Source organism: Gobius niger (genome assembly GCF_951799975.1).
Source record: "Gobius niger genome assembly, chromosome: 12".
NCBI classification, from domain to species: domain Eukaryota; kingdom Metazoa; phylum Chordata; class Actinopteri; order Gobiiformes; family Gobiidae; genus Gobius; species Gobius niger.
In genome coordinates, this window is record NC_136863.1 from 27149202 (window position 1) to 27165740 (window position 16539).

At 47.2% G+C, this 16539-nt stretch overlaps 1 protein-coding gene across 1 annotated transcript; it reads left to right on the plus strand.

Moving 5' to 3' along the window:
- Positions 1-488: 488 nt before the first annotated feature.
- LOC306971515 (cytochrome P450 2F3-like) lies at positions 489-14993 on the plus strand (the record flags this gene model as incomplete). The annotated part of the gene is made up of 11 exons (XM_079567824.1): positions 489-650; positions 10350-10512; positions 12216-12368; positions 12472-12632; positions 12717-12785; positions 12858-12962; positions 13865-14003; positions 14070-14155; positions 14221-14322; positions 14574-14715; positions 14806-14993. 11 exons carry the CDS (start codon positions 489-491, stop codon positions 14991-14993), a joined length of 1470 nt encoding a protein of 489 aa, XP_079423950.1.
- Between the last annotated feature and the right edge of the window lie 1546 nt (positions 14994-16539).

The window sequence follows — 16539 nt, forward strand, 5'->3', positions numbered from 1 at the left end:
TATTGAAGTGAATAGGGGGTGGGAGTTAATAAGCTTGTCTTCTTCCCACTCCTTTTCGAGCTTTGTAATTATTATTATTGTTTTTTTTCTCACTTTTGTGTCTGTTTTGTGTAGCTCGAAATAAAATATTCAATCAATCAATGTCCTTTAAGGACAGTATTCCTCTCGGCCCAAAGCTGATTTTGTCCACTCTGCACTTTGTTACGTTGGTTTTCCTCTGACTCTGAGTCAGATAAATTCTTCTTTCTTTAACACCAACGCACTAGCGGACACACTGAGCTGTGTGAGGCAACTCACAAGACGCATTCATGGCAATAGAATCCTATTTTTCCATTTGTGCCAAAGGCGAGAGGCTGCGCACCTGCCTGCGTTTCCCTAATTCAGGCTCAGGCGCAGTCGCAGCACCGCCTGCCAGCGGAGGGCAGATCCTACACAATGTATTTTGGCTAATGTTTCTCCATGTGTCCTCATTTCTCTCCGCTCTCACCATGTTTGTCTCTGTGCTGCTGCTGTGCGTATGCCTCTGCTTCTTCTTGGTCCAGTTCAGATCTCGAAGACCCAGAAACTTCCCTCCTGGACCCACCGCACTGCCATTTTTGGGAAATGCACTCAATTTGAGAGTGGACAACCCTTTGAAGTCCCTTGAAAAGGTAAACGTATACTTGTGGGTGACTCTTGTGCATTTAGTCTATAGACGCTTTCAGGACCAGTGTTGGGTAATACTGACCAGTATTATTAAGTATAGCCTAAAGCCTCTTCTTAGTCATACGCTGCTATTATGCATGAATAGGACTAGTATGCAATTCAACGTGTATGCAGTATTCAGAATACTCTGATTGGACAAAGTTACAAAATACATTTTAAGGCGAGTTAGTTTTCTGTAACTAAATGCAATTTAGTACACTGTTCAAGACAATGTTTCAGACAGTGGATACATGTGTTTTCATAGCATCAATGATTAAATCTTATCTACACTGTTAGAAAATAAGGCACGGCAATGGTAGGCTGCAAATTTGTACTTCGAGGTACAATGATAAGGTTGTTCTTTGGTACTTGCAGTACATATGCAGGATAAAAATTTGGAAAAAGTGGAAGAGCTTGGTTGCTTCTAACTTCACTCCCAAGAGAAGGAGAGGCTTTTGCTAACACCGTGTAGGAACCGATAACGTAATAACGGCCCGTAACCTAAATTTTACGAGTTTCAAATGTAATAAGCCAATAACGTAATAACGGGGCTATAACGTAATAACGGTGGTGAGCCGATAACATAATAACGGTGGTGAGCCGATAACAGTGAGCCGATAACGTAATAACGGTGGTGAGCCGATAACGTAATAACGGTGGTGAGCCGATAACGTAATAACGGTGGTGAGCCGATAACATAATAACGGTGGTCTTGTTTTGGAGTTATTAATTATCTTGATTGACTGTGAGGTTTCATGTGTATGTAACTTGTGAGTCCTTTTGTCTCCGCCTCTTGGCCAGGACACTATGGAAAAAGTGATTTTTAATCTCATTAACTTCTATCCTGGTTGAGTAAAAGTTAAAAATTACAATATGTCGGCCAACATAATATGAAGTCCTGCCATGTTCCATGTGCAGTGAGACATATTCAAGCACATTTAGAGCTGACTTCAGAGCGCTGCTTTTGGACAAAATGTCATGTCAAGGGCCCACGGCAGGTTAGTAGGATTCACACCACCCTGACGCTCAGGTCTCCTCTTGTCTGCCCCGTCTCACCGGCTCAGAGCAACATCTGCTCTGAAGTGACCTGAACCCCAGACCAAGCCCGACAGCTGCAGAGTGCACGTGCACATACAGTGCCTCTCCAAAGTATTCATACACCTCGAACTTTTGCACATTTTGTCATGTTTACAACAATAAACATAAAGATTTTTTATTTTGTTTTTATTGAACGTTCCCACACAAGTAACAGACAACTGTGAAGTGAAAGCAAAATGATACATGATTTTGTTATTTTCCAAAAAATAGAAAAGTGAAAAGTGGGGCGTGCATAAGTATTCATACAGCATTTTTTTTTTTTTTTTTTCAACCCCGTGAACTGCTACCTTAACGTAGTGGGGTTGTTTGAGTGCCCAAATGATCCGAGGAGCTATGTTGTCTGGGGCTTTATGCCCCTGGTAGGGTCTCCCATGGCAAACAGGTCCGAGGTGACGGGTCAGACGAAGAGCAGTTCAAAAGATCCATATGGACGTACAAGAATGAAGGACCGTGACGTCGCCCGGCATGGCGCAGCCCGGGCCCCACCCTGGAGCCAGACCTGGGGTTGGGGCCCGAACGCAAGCGTCTGGTGGCCGGGTCTCTGCCCACGGGGCCCGGCCGGGCACAGCCAGAAGGGACGACGTGGGCCCGCCCTCCTGTGGACCCACCACCCGCAGAGGAATCCGTAGGGGTCGGGTGCGAAGAGGACTGGGTGGCAGTCAGAAGCAGGTGCCTCGACGACGTGGTCCGCATGCGCAGCTTCTGGCGTTCGGGACATGGAACGTCACTTCGCTGGGGGGAAAGGAGCCTGAGCTTGTGCGGGAGGTTGAGAGATACCGGCTAGATATAGTCGGGCTCACCTCCACGCACAGCTTGGGTTCCGGATCCCAACTCCTGGAGAGAGGCTGGACTCTCCATTTTTCTGGACTTGCCCGCGAGGAGAGGCGGCGGGCTGGGGTGGGTTTGCTCATATCCCCCCAGCTCAGCCGTCACGTGTTGGAGTTCACCCCGGTGAACGAGAGGGTCGCGTCCCTACGCCTTCGGGTTGGGGACAGGTCTCTCACTGTGTTGTCTCGGCCTACGGGCCCAACATCGGTGCAGAGTACCCGGCCTTCTTGGAGTCCCTGGGAGGGGCCCTAGATGATGCTCTGACTGGGGACTCCATTGTTCTACTGGGGGACTTCAACGCCCACGTGGGTAACGACAGTGAGACCTGGGAGGGAGTGATTGGGAGGAACGGCCTCCCCGATCTGAACCCGAGTGGTGTTCTGTTATTGGACCTCTGTGCTAGTCGCAGTTTGTCCATAACGAACACCATGTTCGAGCACAAGGGCGTCCATAAGTGCACGTGGCACCAGGACACCCTAGGCAGGAGGTCGATGATCGACTTTGTAGTTGTGTCATCTCATCTCCGGCCGCGTGTCTCGGACACTCGGGTGAAGAGAGGGGCTGAGCTGTCAACCGATCACCACCTGGTGGTGAGCTGGATCCGCTGGCAGGAGAGGAAGCCGGTCAGACCTGGCAGGCCCAAGCGTGTGGTGAGGGTCTGCTGGGAACATCTGGCGGATCCCTCTGTCAGTGGGGTCTTCAACTCCCACCTCCGGAAGAACTTCACCCAGATTCCGAGGGAGGATGGGGACATGGAGTCAGAGTGGACTCTGTTCTCCTCCATTGTCGATGCAGCTGCTCGTAGTTGTGGCCATAAGGTCTCTGGTGCTTGTCGCGGCGGCAATCCCCAAACCCGGTGGTGGCGCCCGGAAGTAAGGGATGCCGTCAAGCTGAAGAAGGAGTCCTACCTGTCCTTGTTGGCTTGTGGGACTCCGGAGGCAGCTGAGAGGTACCGGCAGGCCAAGCGTGCTGCAGCTCGTGCAGTCGCAGAGGCAAAAACTCGGGTCTGGGAGGAGTTCGGAGAAGCCATGGAGGAGGACTATTGGTCGGCCTCGAGGAGATTCTGGCAAACCATCCGGTACCTCAGGAGGGGGAAGCAGTGCTTCACCAGCACTGTTTACAGTGCGGGTTGGGGGCTGCTGACCTCGACTGGGGATGTCGTCGGGTGGTGGAAGGAGTACTTCGAGGACCTCCTCAATCCCGCCATCACGTGTACCTTAAGTCTCTGGATGTTGTAGGACTGTCTTGGCTGACACGTCTCTGCAACATCGCGTGGCGGTCGGGGACAGCGCCCCTGGATTGGCAGACTGGGGTGGTGGTCCCTCTCTTTAAGAAGGGGGACCGGAGGGTGTGTTCCAATTACAGAGGGATCACCCTCCTCAGCCTCCCCGGTAAGGTCTACTCCAGGGTGCTGGAGAGGAGGATCCGGCCGATAGTTGAACCTTGGATCCAGTAGGAACAATGCGGTTTTCGTCCTGGTCGTGGCACACTGGACCAGCTCTATACCCTTCATCGGGTGCTCGAGGGTTCATGGGAGTTCGCCCATCCAGTCCACATGTGTTTTGTGGATCTGGAGAAAGTGTTCGACCGTGTCCCTCGTGGTGCCCTGTGGGGGGTGCTCCGGGAGTATGGGGTCCGGGGCCCTCTGTTAAGGGCTGTCCGTTCCCTGTATGACCGCAGCAGGAGCTTGGTTCGCATTGCCGGCAATAAGTCAGACCTGTACCCGGTGCGTGTTGGTCTCCGCCAGGGCTGCCCTTTGTCACCGGTTCTGTTCATTACTTTTATGGACACAATTTCTAGGCGCAGCCAGGGGCCGGAGGGTGTCCGGTTTGGGAGCCTCAGGATCTCATCTCTGCTGTTTGCGGATGATGTTGTTCTGTTGGCTTCAACGAACCAGGACCTTCAGCACGCTCTGGGGTGGTTTGCAGCCGAGTGTGTAGCGGCCGGGATGAAGATCAGCACCTCCAAATCTGAGGCCATGGTTCTCCACCAGAAAAAGGTGGTTTCCCCTCTACAGGTCGGTCTTACGTACAGTCGACCAATCACTGTCCAGGAACAGCACATCAGAGCTGGGTCTCGCTGTCAGAGCAGCAGTATGCCCACATTCACTCATGTGAGACAGTGCGCTCACGTTAGCGGTAGCTGCAGTGACACGAGGGATAGCTCCAGCCGCAGCCCGAGTGCAAGAGTCAGAGCGCGTTACACACGCGTCCTTGACAGGCAGCGGAGCTGAGCGGCAAGGAGCATTCAGCGGGCCCCCCTGAGCCCTGCTGACTGTAACCACATTCCCACTCCGAGTGGCAATAGGTAGACTTGTGGCGCCTTCAGCATGGAAGGAATACGAAGTAGGCTCTTTCACATTCACATTTTTAAATCCCCCTCTTCCTCCCCTGAAGCCCGGAGCAGGACGGCGGTCACGTCTCGGGCTGGGATCATCGCTGCGCCGACGATCCGGAACCTGGGGGCGTCGAGGAGCTGCGCGTGAGGAGGACGCGGGGCCTCGACGAGGGGGAGATCTGCCTCTTCCTCCTCATTCGGAGCGCTGGCGTGAAACAGAGCCCTGGTCACCCTGAGGACGGAAGTGATGGGCCAGTTAAGCGGAGGCTTTAGCGGCGGTCTCCAGTCGGTCCACCATAGCCTGGATGCCAGGACCGAAGAGGGAGGACTGGTCGAGCGACAAGCTCAGGAGACTGCGTTTGTCAGCCTCCTTCAGCGTGGACAAGCCCAGCCAAAGATGGCGGCAGCCGACCTGCGCTGCGCACATGGTCCGTGCACCATCGAGGGCAAGGTCATCATCTGCTGTTTGCAGATGATGTTGTTCTGTTGGACCTTCAGCTGCTCTGGTTTGCAGCCGAGTGTGAAGCGGCCAAATTACTTCACAAGATGGCTTGGGGTTAGGCAGTTACATGGGAGGAGCTCGGAGTAGAACCACTGCTCCTTCCTGTCAGGAGCAGCCAGATGAGGTGGCTTGGGGACACATTGGATGGACTATATCTCTCTGTGGCCAGGGAATGCCTCGGGATTCCTTCAGAAGGGCTGGAGTTAGTGTTTGTGAAGAGTGATATCTGTGAATCTCTGCTTTGACTGCTGCATCCATGACCAGACCGTGGGTAAATTGTAAGAAAATGGATGGATGGGTGCAAACCTGGGTCAAAGGGTTTGGCACAGACGAGAATCCAATAGAATCCAGTTCCAGTACTCTAAAACACCTCAGTACTTCTAACCTAGCTTCTGGCTCAAAATCTAGAGATAGCTCCACAGGCAGCGTGATGGCTCTGCTCCTGACAGGTTTCTCTGAAGCTTGAAGGATGAGTCAAATGCAGAGGGTAAATTTCCCTATTGGGAGTCTATCAATACATTAAATACTAAACTGGACTCCAAAGAGCATTGAAAATATTATTATTAAATATTATTAATATAAAGACAAATGCCATCAAGAACATTTCAGACATTGTAAAAAGTTGTGGATCAAGTGAGGCTGAAAATTTGAACCACACAAGGCAGGACTTGATCACCACGACTGGGTCGTCTGGATATGAGTGTGTGATGTAGAAAGACCCAAAGTACAAAATGACACCAGGAAGGTCACAATGGATGTTTCTGAGTTGCACCAAGTCTGTTAGCACTGGCCTGAATATATTAATATAGGAGGAAGAGGAGCTGACCAGTGCAGGACACCATGCTCTGAAACAGGGACAAACCCAGGAGGCGCTGCACTGTTTTCAGAACAGCACTGAGAGCAGGCAGCCAGGTTTCCTCTGGGTACTCCTGATCTCCAAAAACATGCTGGTCAGGCAGCACGCTCAGTCACAGCGACTCAGGGCTAACCCAACACCTGAACACAATGTCAGTGTACAATTATACACTGACTGTGTACAATGATACACTGACAAAGCACTTACTTCTACGTCCTGTGGAGTGTAGCTTCTTTTAGAACATCGTTAAAAAGTGCATTCATTTCTGTTTTTCAACTTACTGTATTTTTCGCACTATAAGGCGCACATGGAAGCCTTTAATTTTAACAGTGCGCCTTATATCCCGGTGCGACCTTTGTATCAACTTCTGGCTGTGTTTACACACCTACAGGTTTACAGGTAAACTAGCATTAACTAGTGCACCTTGTATTCCGGTGCGCCTTATTTATGAAAATAAACATTATCAGTGATAACGCGCCTTATAATCAGGTGCGCCTAATGGTGGCCCAGCTTGTAAAAATTAAAAATCTCATAAAATTAGAATATTTTGAACATGCCTTAATCATGATAACAAACAAAAGCTTGGCATATGCAACTTTGCATGTCATGAGTCTATATCATATATTAGTTTCACATTTTAACTTGAATACATAAATAAATGAACTTTTGAACGATATTCTAATTTTCCGAGTTTCACCTGTACTGTTAAAGGCTACAGAATAGCCTTTAACAGTACATCTTAAATTTTACAATTTAAGATACAGCTTATAAGATAAGATAAGATAAGATGATACTTTATTGATCTCACAGATGGAGAAATTGCATTCGATGAGAGAGCATCCGGCAGCAGCACCCATTCAGTGCGCACCACTCTTTTTCCACTCTTTTTTTTCTTTGGTGAAAGATCGTTGTGTCGCGGCCGCCATCATCACTGTTTTGGTCACAGGAGGAGCACTGGTTGATGGGAAATCCGTAGACGATGACCACGGCGGTGGAGCTCTTGCGCTTGGCCACGATGTTCTTGGCCACACAGGTGTAGTTGGCCGTGTCGCACAGAGGCGCCTGCTTGATTATCAGGTTGTGGTCCACGGTGATGTAGAAGTTCCTGTCCTCGGCCGGGTCGATGATCTCTTATATGATACAGAATAATTGTAATTTTTAAAAATGTAATTTCAAGTTACATTACTGTCCTGGTCAGAAAGTCCCACCAGCTGTTCCAACCTGGCAGATATAGGCTTATTTCTATGGGAGAGGCTCATATGAGGTGGACATTCTTTTACTTCATGGCTCACAGTGAGGCCTTAAGCTGAGAAAGTACTGACATGTTATACATTTCCTGAATCCTCAGAGTCTGGAGAGTTACCCAGTATCAGAGATTTGTGTCTGTGATGTTCCTGGAAGAAACAGCGTTAAACCTAGTAAAACATTTTTTTGTGAAAATTGTGAAAAAATGTTCTCACATTTGAGTCTGAGGAGCTTTGGTTACCACGGTAATTGTTACAGAGTAGTACCTTTGGGCTCAAATGAAACATGACAATGTCTTCTTTACAATGATACCAAATATAATGGTGTAAAGTATTATCTATTGGGCTGGAAATGGCCTCAGCCAAAATATGGACCAGTGTCAAAAATGACTTTTGACAGTTCTGAGGTTCTGAGTCTGTTGATCGCCAATTGGTCTTTAAATCATCACAGATCCAATGATTTTGGTCGGATTGTGATCATTTTTTCTGTGGAATGTGTCTACAGTCTGTTGAAAATAATGGCATATTGACTGATGCCATAACTGGGTGGAAGAGTTGATTGCCAATGAAGTAAAGATAAAAGTATTGGAAAAAAGTGAGAACACGCCTAATTTTTTGGCATTAAATTGATGCAAAAATGTGTAGAAATGTGTTTTAAGAGCTATTTTGTCAGTGGATGTTATCAGCACATGTGTTCTGTGTATCTGGAATGCATTTATTGAGAGCCTACCCAACCCACCGAGGATTTGAGGGCAAAAAATAGTTTTTCACATTTTTCTGATAAAATGCACTAAAATGGCCACAATTTTTTTTCCGCGATAATTCCAGCAGAGCAGACCCTCCAATTATTGGTCCTTAGGGTCAAAGTTAAAAGATAAAACACAAATAAAAAGTATAGCAGACCATGTCAGGTTCAACCCAATTTTGAGACTTTGGGTCCCTGACTACAAGTGCTTTTTCTCTAGTTCATCTTTACCCAGGTTACAGCCTGTAGGCCAGATTTGGGTAAAGCCAAAGTGCAGAAAATGTGCTCGTTCAGGTGGGTGTTGAGAGATTAAGAAGACTTAATTCCAATATGGAAAACATATGCTGATGGATGTTTGTAAAAGCTGTTTTTCTTTTAATGTACATGTTAATGTTTCTCTAAGTGCTTAAATTAAAGTAAAATAAATGGCAGAATATATTTGTCTGTTTGTGATCAGTACAAGTATGTTCACTAAAAGTACAAAGTTTGTTTACAGATATGTCCCTAAAACGGTACAATGGGCAGTTCTCAATGACCAATTTTGAATTTTATCTAAAGTAGCATTTGTGTTCCAATATATAGAAATATGAATATGTCCCCATAAAGGTACAATGCAAGAGCCTGTATGTGTACCTTTTATTAACGGTATGTTTTTGTCCCAATACATTGAGGTCCATTGTCCCCAGGGGTACAAAGTGGTCTCATAGCGTACAAATGTAAAGGTACAGTTTGTGTGTATCTCGCTGTACCAGTGTTGTTTTTGGCAGCCCTTTTAGTTTTAGTCTTAGTCTTTTGGACAAAAATGCTTTTAGGTTTAGTCACTTTTTAGTCATTTCAAAATGTGATAGTTTTAGTCACGTTTTAGTCAGACGAAAATTAAAAAGGTTTTTGTCACGTTTTCGTCTGTTTCATTATAAGAAGTTATAATTAATTTAAATAAATCTTGGAAATTGGGATAAATAATAGCTGTCTATTGGCTTTCTATAGCTTCTTACCCCACGATAGGCACTGGCAGAAGTGGTAGGCCTACTGTGAACAGTACTTTTCCCAAAAGCGCCCGCTCTCCTCGTCCTCTGATCATCGCTTCGAGATTATTATTTTTTTACCAACAGTGCTGTCTGCACATACGTAGCCTACATCAACGTGCTTTCTGCGTTCAAACGCCACGGTATTGAAAACTGTCCTGAGAAACAATAAAGTAAGTCCCTGTGACATGGATGTCAGATGCTCCGAGGAGGATGTACGCGAGCAGTGACCGCACGCCACGGGGAGAGAGAGAGAGAAAAAGGCGCCGCTGCCCGGGCGCATCATGAGCAGCACGGCGCCGCTCCGGGTCACGTTTACCGTGTGTTCTCTCACTCCGCGCACAAACTCTGTTTGTGAACGACCTGACGAAAAACGTTCTCCCATTTTTGTCTCGTCTCGTCTCATTGACGTAAACTCGTAAACGTCTCGTCATGTTCTAGTCCCCAAAGAGCTCATTTTAGCTCGTCATCGTTACGTTATCGTCATTAAAAAAAGGGGCGTCAACGAAAAGATATCGTCTTCGTTGACGAAAACAACACTGCGCTGTACTGTACATGCTGAATATGATATGTAGATTCTCACCCCTATATTTTAAATGGAAAATCAAAACAAAAAAAAGATCACAAAAAAAATGTAAAGGTACTAAAATGTATCCTTTTTAAAGGGACTATACCGAGTTTAAAAATGTTAAAGTTATGTATTTTCCTCCCCCTACATGTTCCAACAATGTCCTAATGTGTAGAATGAGCTCAGACCTGTTCACCACAACTGCCTCTAAAATCCTGCACTGTCACTCAGAAAGGTGCTTGAAGTGTCGTCATGCACAAGTTTAATATAGAAGGTGCAGTTACACGTATGAACTGAGGTGGCAGTAGTGAGTATAAAATGGCAAACTTGCATCTAGCCCCTTTAAGGGGTACAATGGATGTACCCTTGAGGGTACCGCCCCAGTGACAAGCCATTGGACCCTTAAAGGTACAACTTGAGCACTTTATTTTGAACAGTGTATTTACTTTGTCTTGTTTCCAGATGAGGAGGACTTATGGAAACGTCTACAGCCTGTACTTAGGACACAGAGCTGCAGTGGTGGTGAGTGGGACCGAGGCTCTAAGGGAGGTTATGGTGAACAAGGCTGTGGACTTTGCAGGACGACCACAGGACATGTACGCCAATGCAATTGTAGAGCATAGAGGTAACTGTTAATTTAAGAATATTGTTATTGTCCAACCCCGCCGTCACGTCTTCCGATGAGGAAGCAGAGGCTGGGGACTTGGAGGTGGGCTCGCCCATCACCGGGGCTGAAGTCACCGAGGTGGTGAGAAAGCTCCTCGGTGGCAAGTCTCCGGGGGTGGATGAGATTCGCCCTGAGTACCTTAAGTCTCTGGATGTTGTAGGACTGTCTTGGCTGACACGTCTCTGCAACATCGCGTGGCGGTCGGGGACAGTGCCCCTGGATTGGCAGACCGGGGTGGTGGTCCCTCTCTTTAAGAAGGGGGATCGGAGGGTGTGTTCCAATTACAGAGGAATCACCCTCCTTAGCCTCCCCGGTAAGGTCTACTCCAGGGTGCTGGAGAGGAGGATCCGGCCGATAGTCGAACCTCGGATCCAGGAGGAACAATGCGGATTTCGTCCTGGTCGTGGCACACTGGACCAGCTCTATACCCTCGTCGGGTGCTCGAGGGTTCGTGGGAGTTCGCCCAACCAGTCCACAAGTGTTTTGTGGACTTGGAGAAAGCGTTCGACCGCGTCCCTCGTGGTGCCCTGTGGGGGGTGCTCCGGGAGTATGGGGTCCGGGGCCCTCTGCTAAGGGCTGTCCGTTCCCTGTATGACCGCAGCAGGAGCTTGGTTCGCATTGCCGGCAGTAAGTCAGACCTGTTCCCGGTGCGTGTTGGTCTCCGCCAGGGCTGCCCTTTGTCACCGGTTCTGTTCATTACTTTTATGGACAGAATTTCTCGGCGCAGCCAGGGGCCGGAGGGTGTCCGGTTTGGGAGCCTCAGAGTCTCATCTCTGCTGTTTGCAGATGATGTTGTTCTGTTGGCTTCAACAAACCAGGACCTTCAGCACGCTCTGCGGCGGTTTGCAGCCGAGTGTGAAGCGGCCGGGATGAGGTTCAGCACCTCCAAATCCGAGGCCATGGTTCTCCACCGGAAAAAGGTGGTTTCCCCTCTTCAGGTCGGTGGGGAGTCCTTACCTCAAGTGGAGGAGTTCAAGTATCTCGGGATCTTGTTCACGAGTGAGGGACGGATGGAGCGTGAGATCGACAGACGGATCGGTGCGGCGTCAGCAGTGATGCGGTCGCTGTATCGGTCTGTCGGGGTGAAGAGGGAGCTGAGTCGGGGGGCAAAGCTCTCGATTTACCGATCGATCTGCGTTCCCACCCTCACCTATGGTCATGAGATTTGGGTAATGACCGAAAGGACAAGATCGCGAATACAAGCGGCCGAAATGAGTTTCCTCCGCAGGGTGGCTGGGCGCACCCTCCGAGATCGGGTGAGGAGCTCAGTTACCCGGGAGGAGCTCGGAGTAGAGTCGCTGCTCCTTCACGTCGAAAGGAGCCAGCTGAGGTGGCTCGGGCATCTGTTTCGGATGCCTCCTGGTCGCCTCCCGCGGGAGGTGTTCCAGGCATGTCTTAGTGGGACAAGGCCTCGTGGAAGACCCAGGACACGGTGGTGGGACTATGTCTCCGAGCTGGCCTGGTGTCGCCTCGGGGTCCCCCCAGAACAGCTGGAGGAGGTGTGTGTGGACCAGGAAGTTTGGGCATCTCTGCTGAGACTGCTGCCCCCGCGACCCGGCCCCGGATAAAGCGGAAGAAAATGGATGGATGGATGGATGGATGTTATTGTCCAAATGAAATCCATGTTACTCTTATCTACTGATACTATAATGTACATGCAGGTGTAATTGTGGCTGATTATGGCCATAAATGGAAAGAGCACCGTCGCTTCTCTTTGATGACCATGAGAAACTTTGGTTTGGGCAAACAGTCTATGGAGCAGAGGATTCTGGGAGAGCTAAACATCACCATCAATAATCTGGAGAAGAACACAGGTACACTGATTTCTTCTTCATATAGTTACCACGTAAGTGCCAAGTAGAACTGCAAATGGCATTGGTCAAATTTACAGCTGCTGCATTTACTTCTTCAACTTAGGAAAGTCTTTAAAGGCTCAAGTTATGTTTCATAACATTGCCTCTAATGTGATGTGCCTGGTCTTGTTTGGGAAACGATTTGACTACGATGATGAGTTCATTATAAAGTTTGTTGCCAGTTTCACCGAGGTTAACAAGCTAATGAATGGACCCTGGGCTTTTGTAAGTTTCCATATCTCTATACCTATTTATTTAGATAAACATAAACACATTGGTGTATTGTGTTGGTCATTGTTTTTCTTGCAGGTCTATAATTCTTTTCATTGGGTGCGCTCCTTGCCTTTACCTTTCACCAAAGGTTTCCAGCTATTTGAGGTCAGTTTCTCCAATAAACCCAGTTATTCCGAATATTTTTGATTCATTGCGTCATTTGTTTTTGTGTCTTAGAAACTCAAAATCATGACTTCCTCTATAATAAATGAGCATAAGAAGACCAAAGTGCCAGGGCAGCCTCGGGATTTTGTGGACTGTTATCTGGATGAAATGGATAAGGTGGGTTGCCTGCAGAGGTGGGTCAGGTATCTGTACTTCCCCAGAGTAATTATACCAACTTATACTTTTGCTCCTTACTAGTACAGATACTACAAGTATCTGAACCTTCTACTCTTTACATTTTTTATAACAGGCTTGTTAATTTCTTTAGAACCACGGGCTGTTTTGTCCTTCCCCTGACACAGCCCGTGCGCTCGTCTCGTTGGCGTGCCAGAGTGCAGTTTAGCTTTTACCTCTTTGGTTTTGCTTCAGTGACGGATGGCCTCGCCACGTTGATTTCAGAGCACAGACAGAGCAAACGATTGACATTTATTTAAATATAAATTTGCATTTAAATGGGGACCAGCTTCACTCAGGCGCGCGGAAGTGAGAGGAAACTCCTACACTGCAGCTTGAACATAATATTGACACGTTTGACCACAGCCTGTGACATCACAGCCGCTTTGGCCCAAACAGCAGAAATAGAGACATGGGATATCAGACATGGAGTCGATACTGGGAAAAAATATGTTATCGGCTACAAATATCCGATACTGAACCGATACCTCTTTTGGCTCTCTTAAGTCTAGGCGAGGCTAGATATTCCTCCTAGATATCTGTGTGTTTTCTTGTCCCCATTATTCTGTGGTTTGGGCGGCTATTCAGCTGAAATTGACACGGAAATGCTAGTTGATAGTAGCGAGCACAGTGGAAATCAATGGAGTCGGTTTATCTGACTATAATGAGATATGGATGCGCAGTCAGCCCTATAACACCACATCAAAGGCAGATGCCCATACTTCTCTGTTTGGTCTACCCCGCTTACTGTTTACTTGCTTTGCTGTGGACATGTAGTTGATGCCACGGTCACCGAGGTAGCTGACAGGATGACAAATAATTGAATATTCCCTACATTTAAACAGAGAGCTGGTGATGGCACGTCCTTTTCGCATGAAGAACTGTTGATGTCATGTCTCAGTCTCCACTCTGCGGGGACAGACACCACGTCCAACACTCTGCTCACTGCATTCCTCTACCTCATGACTAAGCCTCACATCCAGGGTACGATCATGTACAGCTGGGGGAGTTTCTGATTGAGCAAATGTTATCTGTCTTTTCCGTACGCAGAGCGCTGTCAACAGGAGATTGATGAAGTTCTGAAAGGAAAGGACTTTGTTGCTTTTGAAGACAGACACAACATGCCATATGTCCAGGTAGAATGAATCACGTTGACGTTTTAATTCATATCCATTTTCATAACTCACTGATGCTCCATCAGGCTGTGGTGCATGAAAGTCAGAGAATAGCGGACACTGTCCCACTCAGTCTTTTCCACGCAACCACCAGAGACACAGAAGTGATGGGATACTCCATTCCTAAAGTGAGTACGAGTGTTTCTGTTTGATCTCACCACTCCATCCTCGTCTCTCTGGTTGGTGTGTGCTAACAGCTGCCAATCACAATATTCAGTTTCTGATTTAAGAGAATGCTATGTGAGTATTTGTTTTGCACCCCCTAAGAACATCATGTATAGTTTATACAGTATATGCCGAAAAAACAGCTTTCAGATTAAGCTAACATGAGTACCAGGGTGTGTATGCATGTTATCAGTCTAAAACTTTATTTTCCTAGGGCACTATAGTCATCCCTAACCTGTCTTCAGCGCACAATGAGGAGGGACAGTGGAAGTTTCCTCATGAATTCAACCCTGAAAACTTTCTCAACCACAAGGGGGAGTTTGTCAAACCAGATGCCTTTCTGCCTTTCTCTGCAGGTAAAGTAAAACAACCAACATTAAAACATTGAACTAACGCCCTTTACAAACATTCAGAGAAGCGCCTGGTAATTACATGTCTTTATCCAGGTCCTCGCATGTGTTTGGGAGAAGGCTTGGCCCGTATGGAGCTCTTCCTCATCCTGGTGACTCTGCTGAGGAAGTTCAGGTTCATTTGGCCTGAGGACGCAGGAGAGCCCGACTACGAGCCGGTGTTCGGCATCACTGTGACGCCTAAACCTTACAACATGATGGTGGAGCTCAGGGCCACGCAATAAAGAATCTGTGTATAACTGTTTTAAATGCATCGGATTGGCCTGTTGTTGTGTTATGTTTAAATTTAACAATTGCAAACCTGTATGTCCCCGGCGATGGTGGTTCAAGTCCCAGCTTGCCTTCATTTGACTGGATGTCTTTACCGCCTTTTGGGGAATTTGTGAAAACTTTAGCTATTATAAAGGCATTTGAAATCATAATTTTAACATTACAGTGTTCAAATTATTTTATAAATGAATAAGTATGCCAGTGTGCTCATTTCACCTTTGCACGCTGTGGATGAGGCATAGGCCAAGGAATGTGTTTTTCTATCTTAGGGCCCCAATATGTATACTTAACCTGTAACCAGTAACAGTGATTGATAAAGGGTCTCACATGGACTCTCTTGGGGAAGGGGCCTCTCCTACATGGGCACAGCTGGTCTGGTTTGGACTCCAGCCTATCATCTTTAAGGATACGCCCTGTACGTACCTCATTTACATACTATGATAAAAATCCATGTCTATCGTTATTCGTTGTGAACATGCTCTGTACTCTTCACCCAGTAAATATTCTCTACTCCACGTTACTGGTCTCGAGTCTTCCTTCTCACCAATGATTTCAATTCCCTCAATAGGCTCTGTGCGCGGAATGTTTGGCTAAATTCCTATTGACTTGTGCAGGGTAAATTATTATGCACACAGCTCGGTATTGTCTTCGTTGTTCATGCACATCTACACGTAGCAAGGCGCGGCGTCACGGCTCATTTTAAGGGAGTTACACATTAACACGTTGGTGGTCATTTACTAAGCCTTGAGCTGAATTGCAAGTAGAACAAATAATTAACCAGTGGGCGTGTTGCTCCTGATTTACTATTAGAAATTGCGCCGCAACCGCGTTCCAAATTATTTTGCAAATTGTATTTCAGTGTCAAAAAGGTAAAAGAAAAAAGTTTTTGAATGAAACTCATGGATGGTATTGTGTCTCAGGGCTCTTTGAATCACTGACATTAATCTCAGACGCCTGGGATGAGTAGAAGGTTAAGCTGGGCTTAAGGGAAAAACAGCTGAAAAAGAACGTTCAACATTATTAAGCAGACCATCATTATCTCTCTGCTGATGTAAAGCATGGAATAGTTGAATGCCTTGGTCTAGGTACAGTATGTAAACCTTCGATATTTCATAAAATAATTAATTTAATCATCGTTCTTTTAAGGGATTAGTGGCTGATTCAGAGTACACGCGGGTTAAGGCACAATGAGGACGGTTTCTGCCAGACAAATACATCAGATGAATAGAACAGCCGCTACAAAGCAGCAGACAGATATTTGAAGCTGCTGGTGCCTCTGGAGTCTCCCGAACATCAAGGTGTAGGACCCTCCAGAGGCTGCAGTTGTGCATAAACCTTCTATCCGGGCCTCCCCTAAACTGTTGAAGCTCATGAACAGAAACGGCTGCAGTGGCTCAGTGAGATGGCAGTAGTGAGTATAAAATCACGAACTTGCGTCTAGCCCATAGACTGTAAAAAATAATAGACGTCTTCTGCTCACTCCTCCACGTTTACCATAAT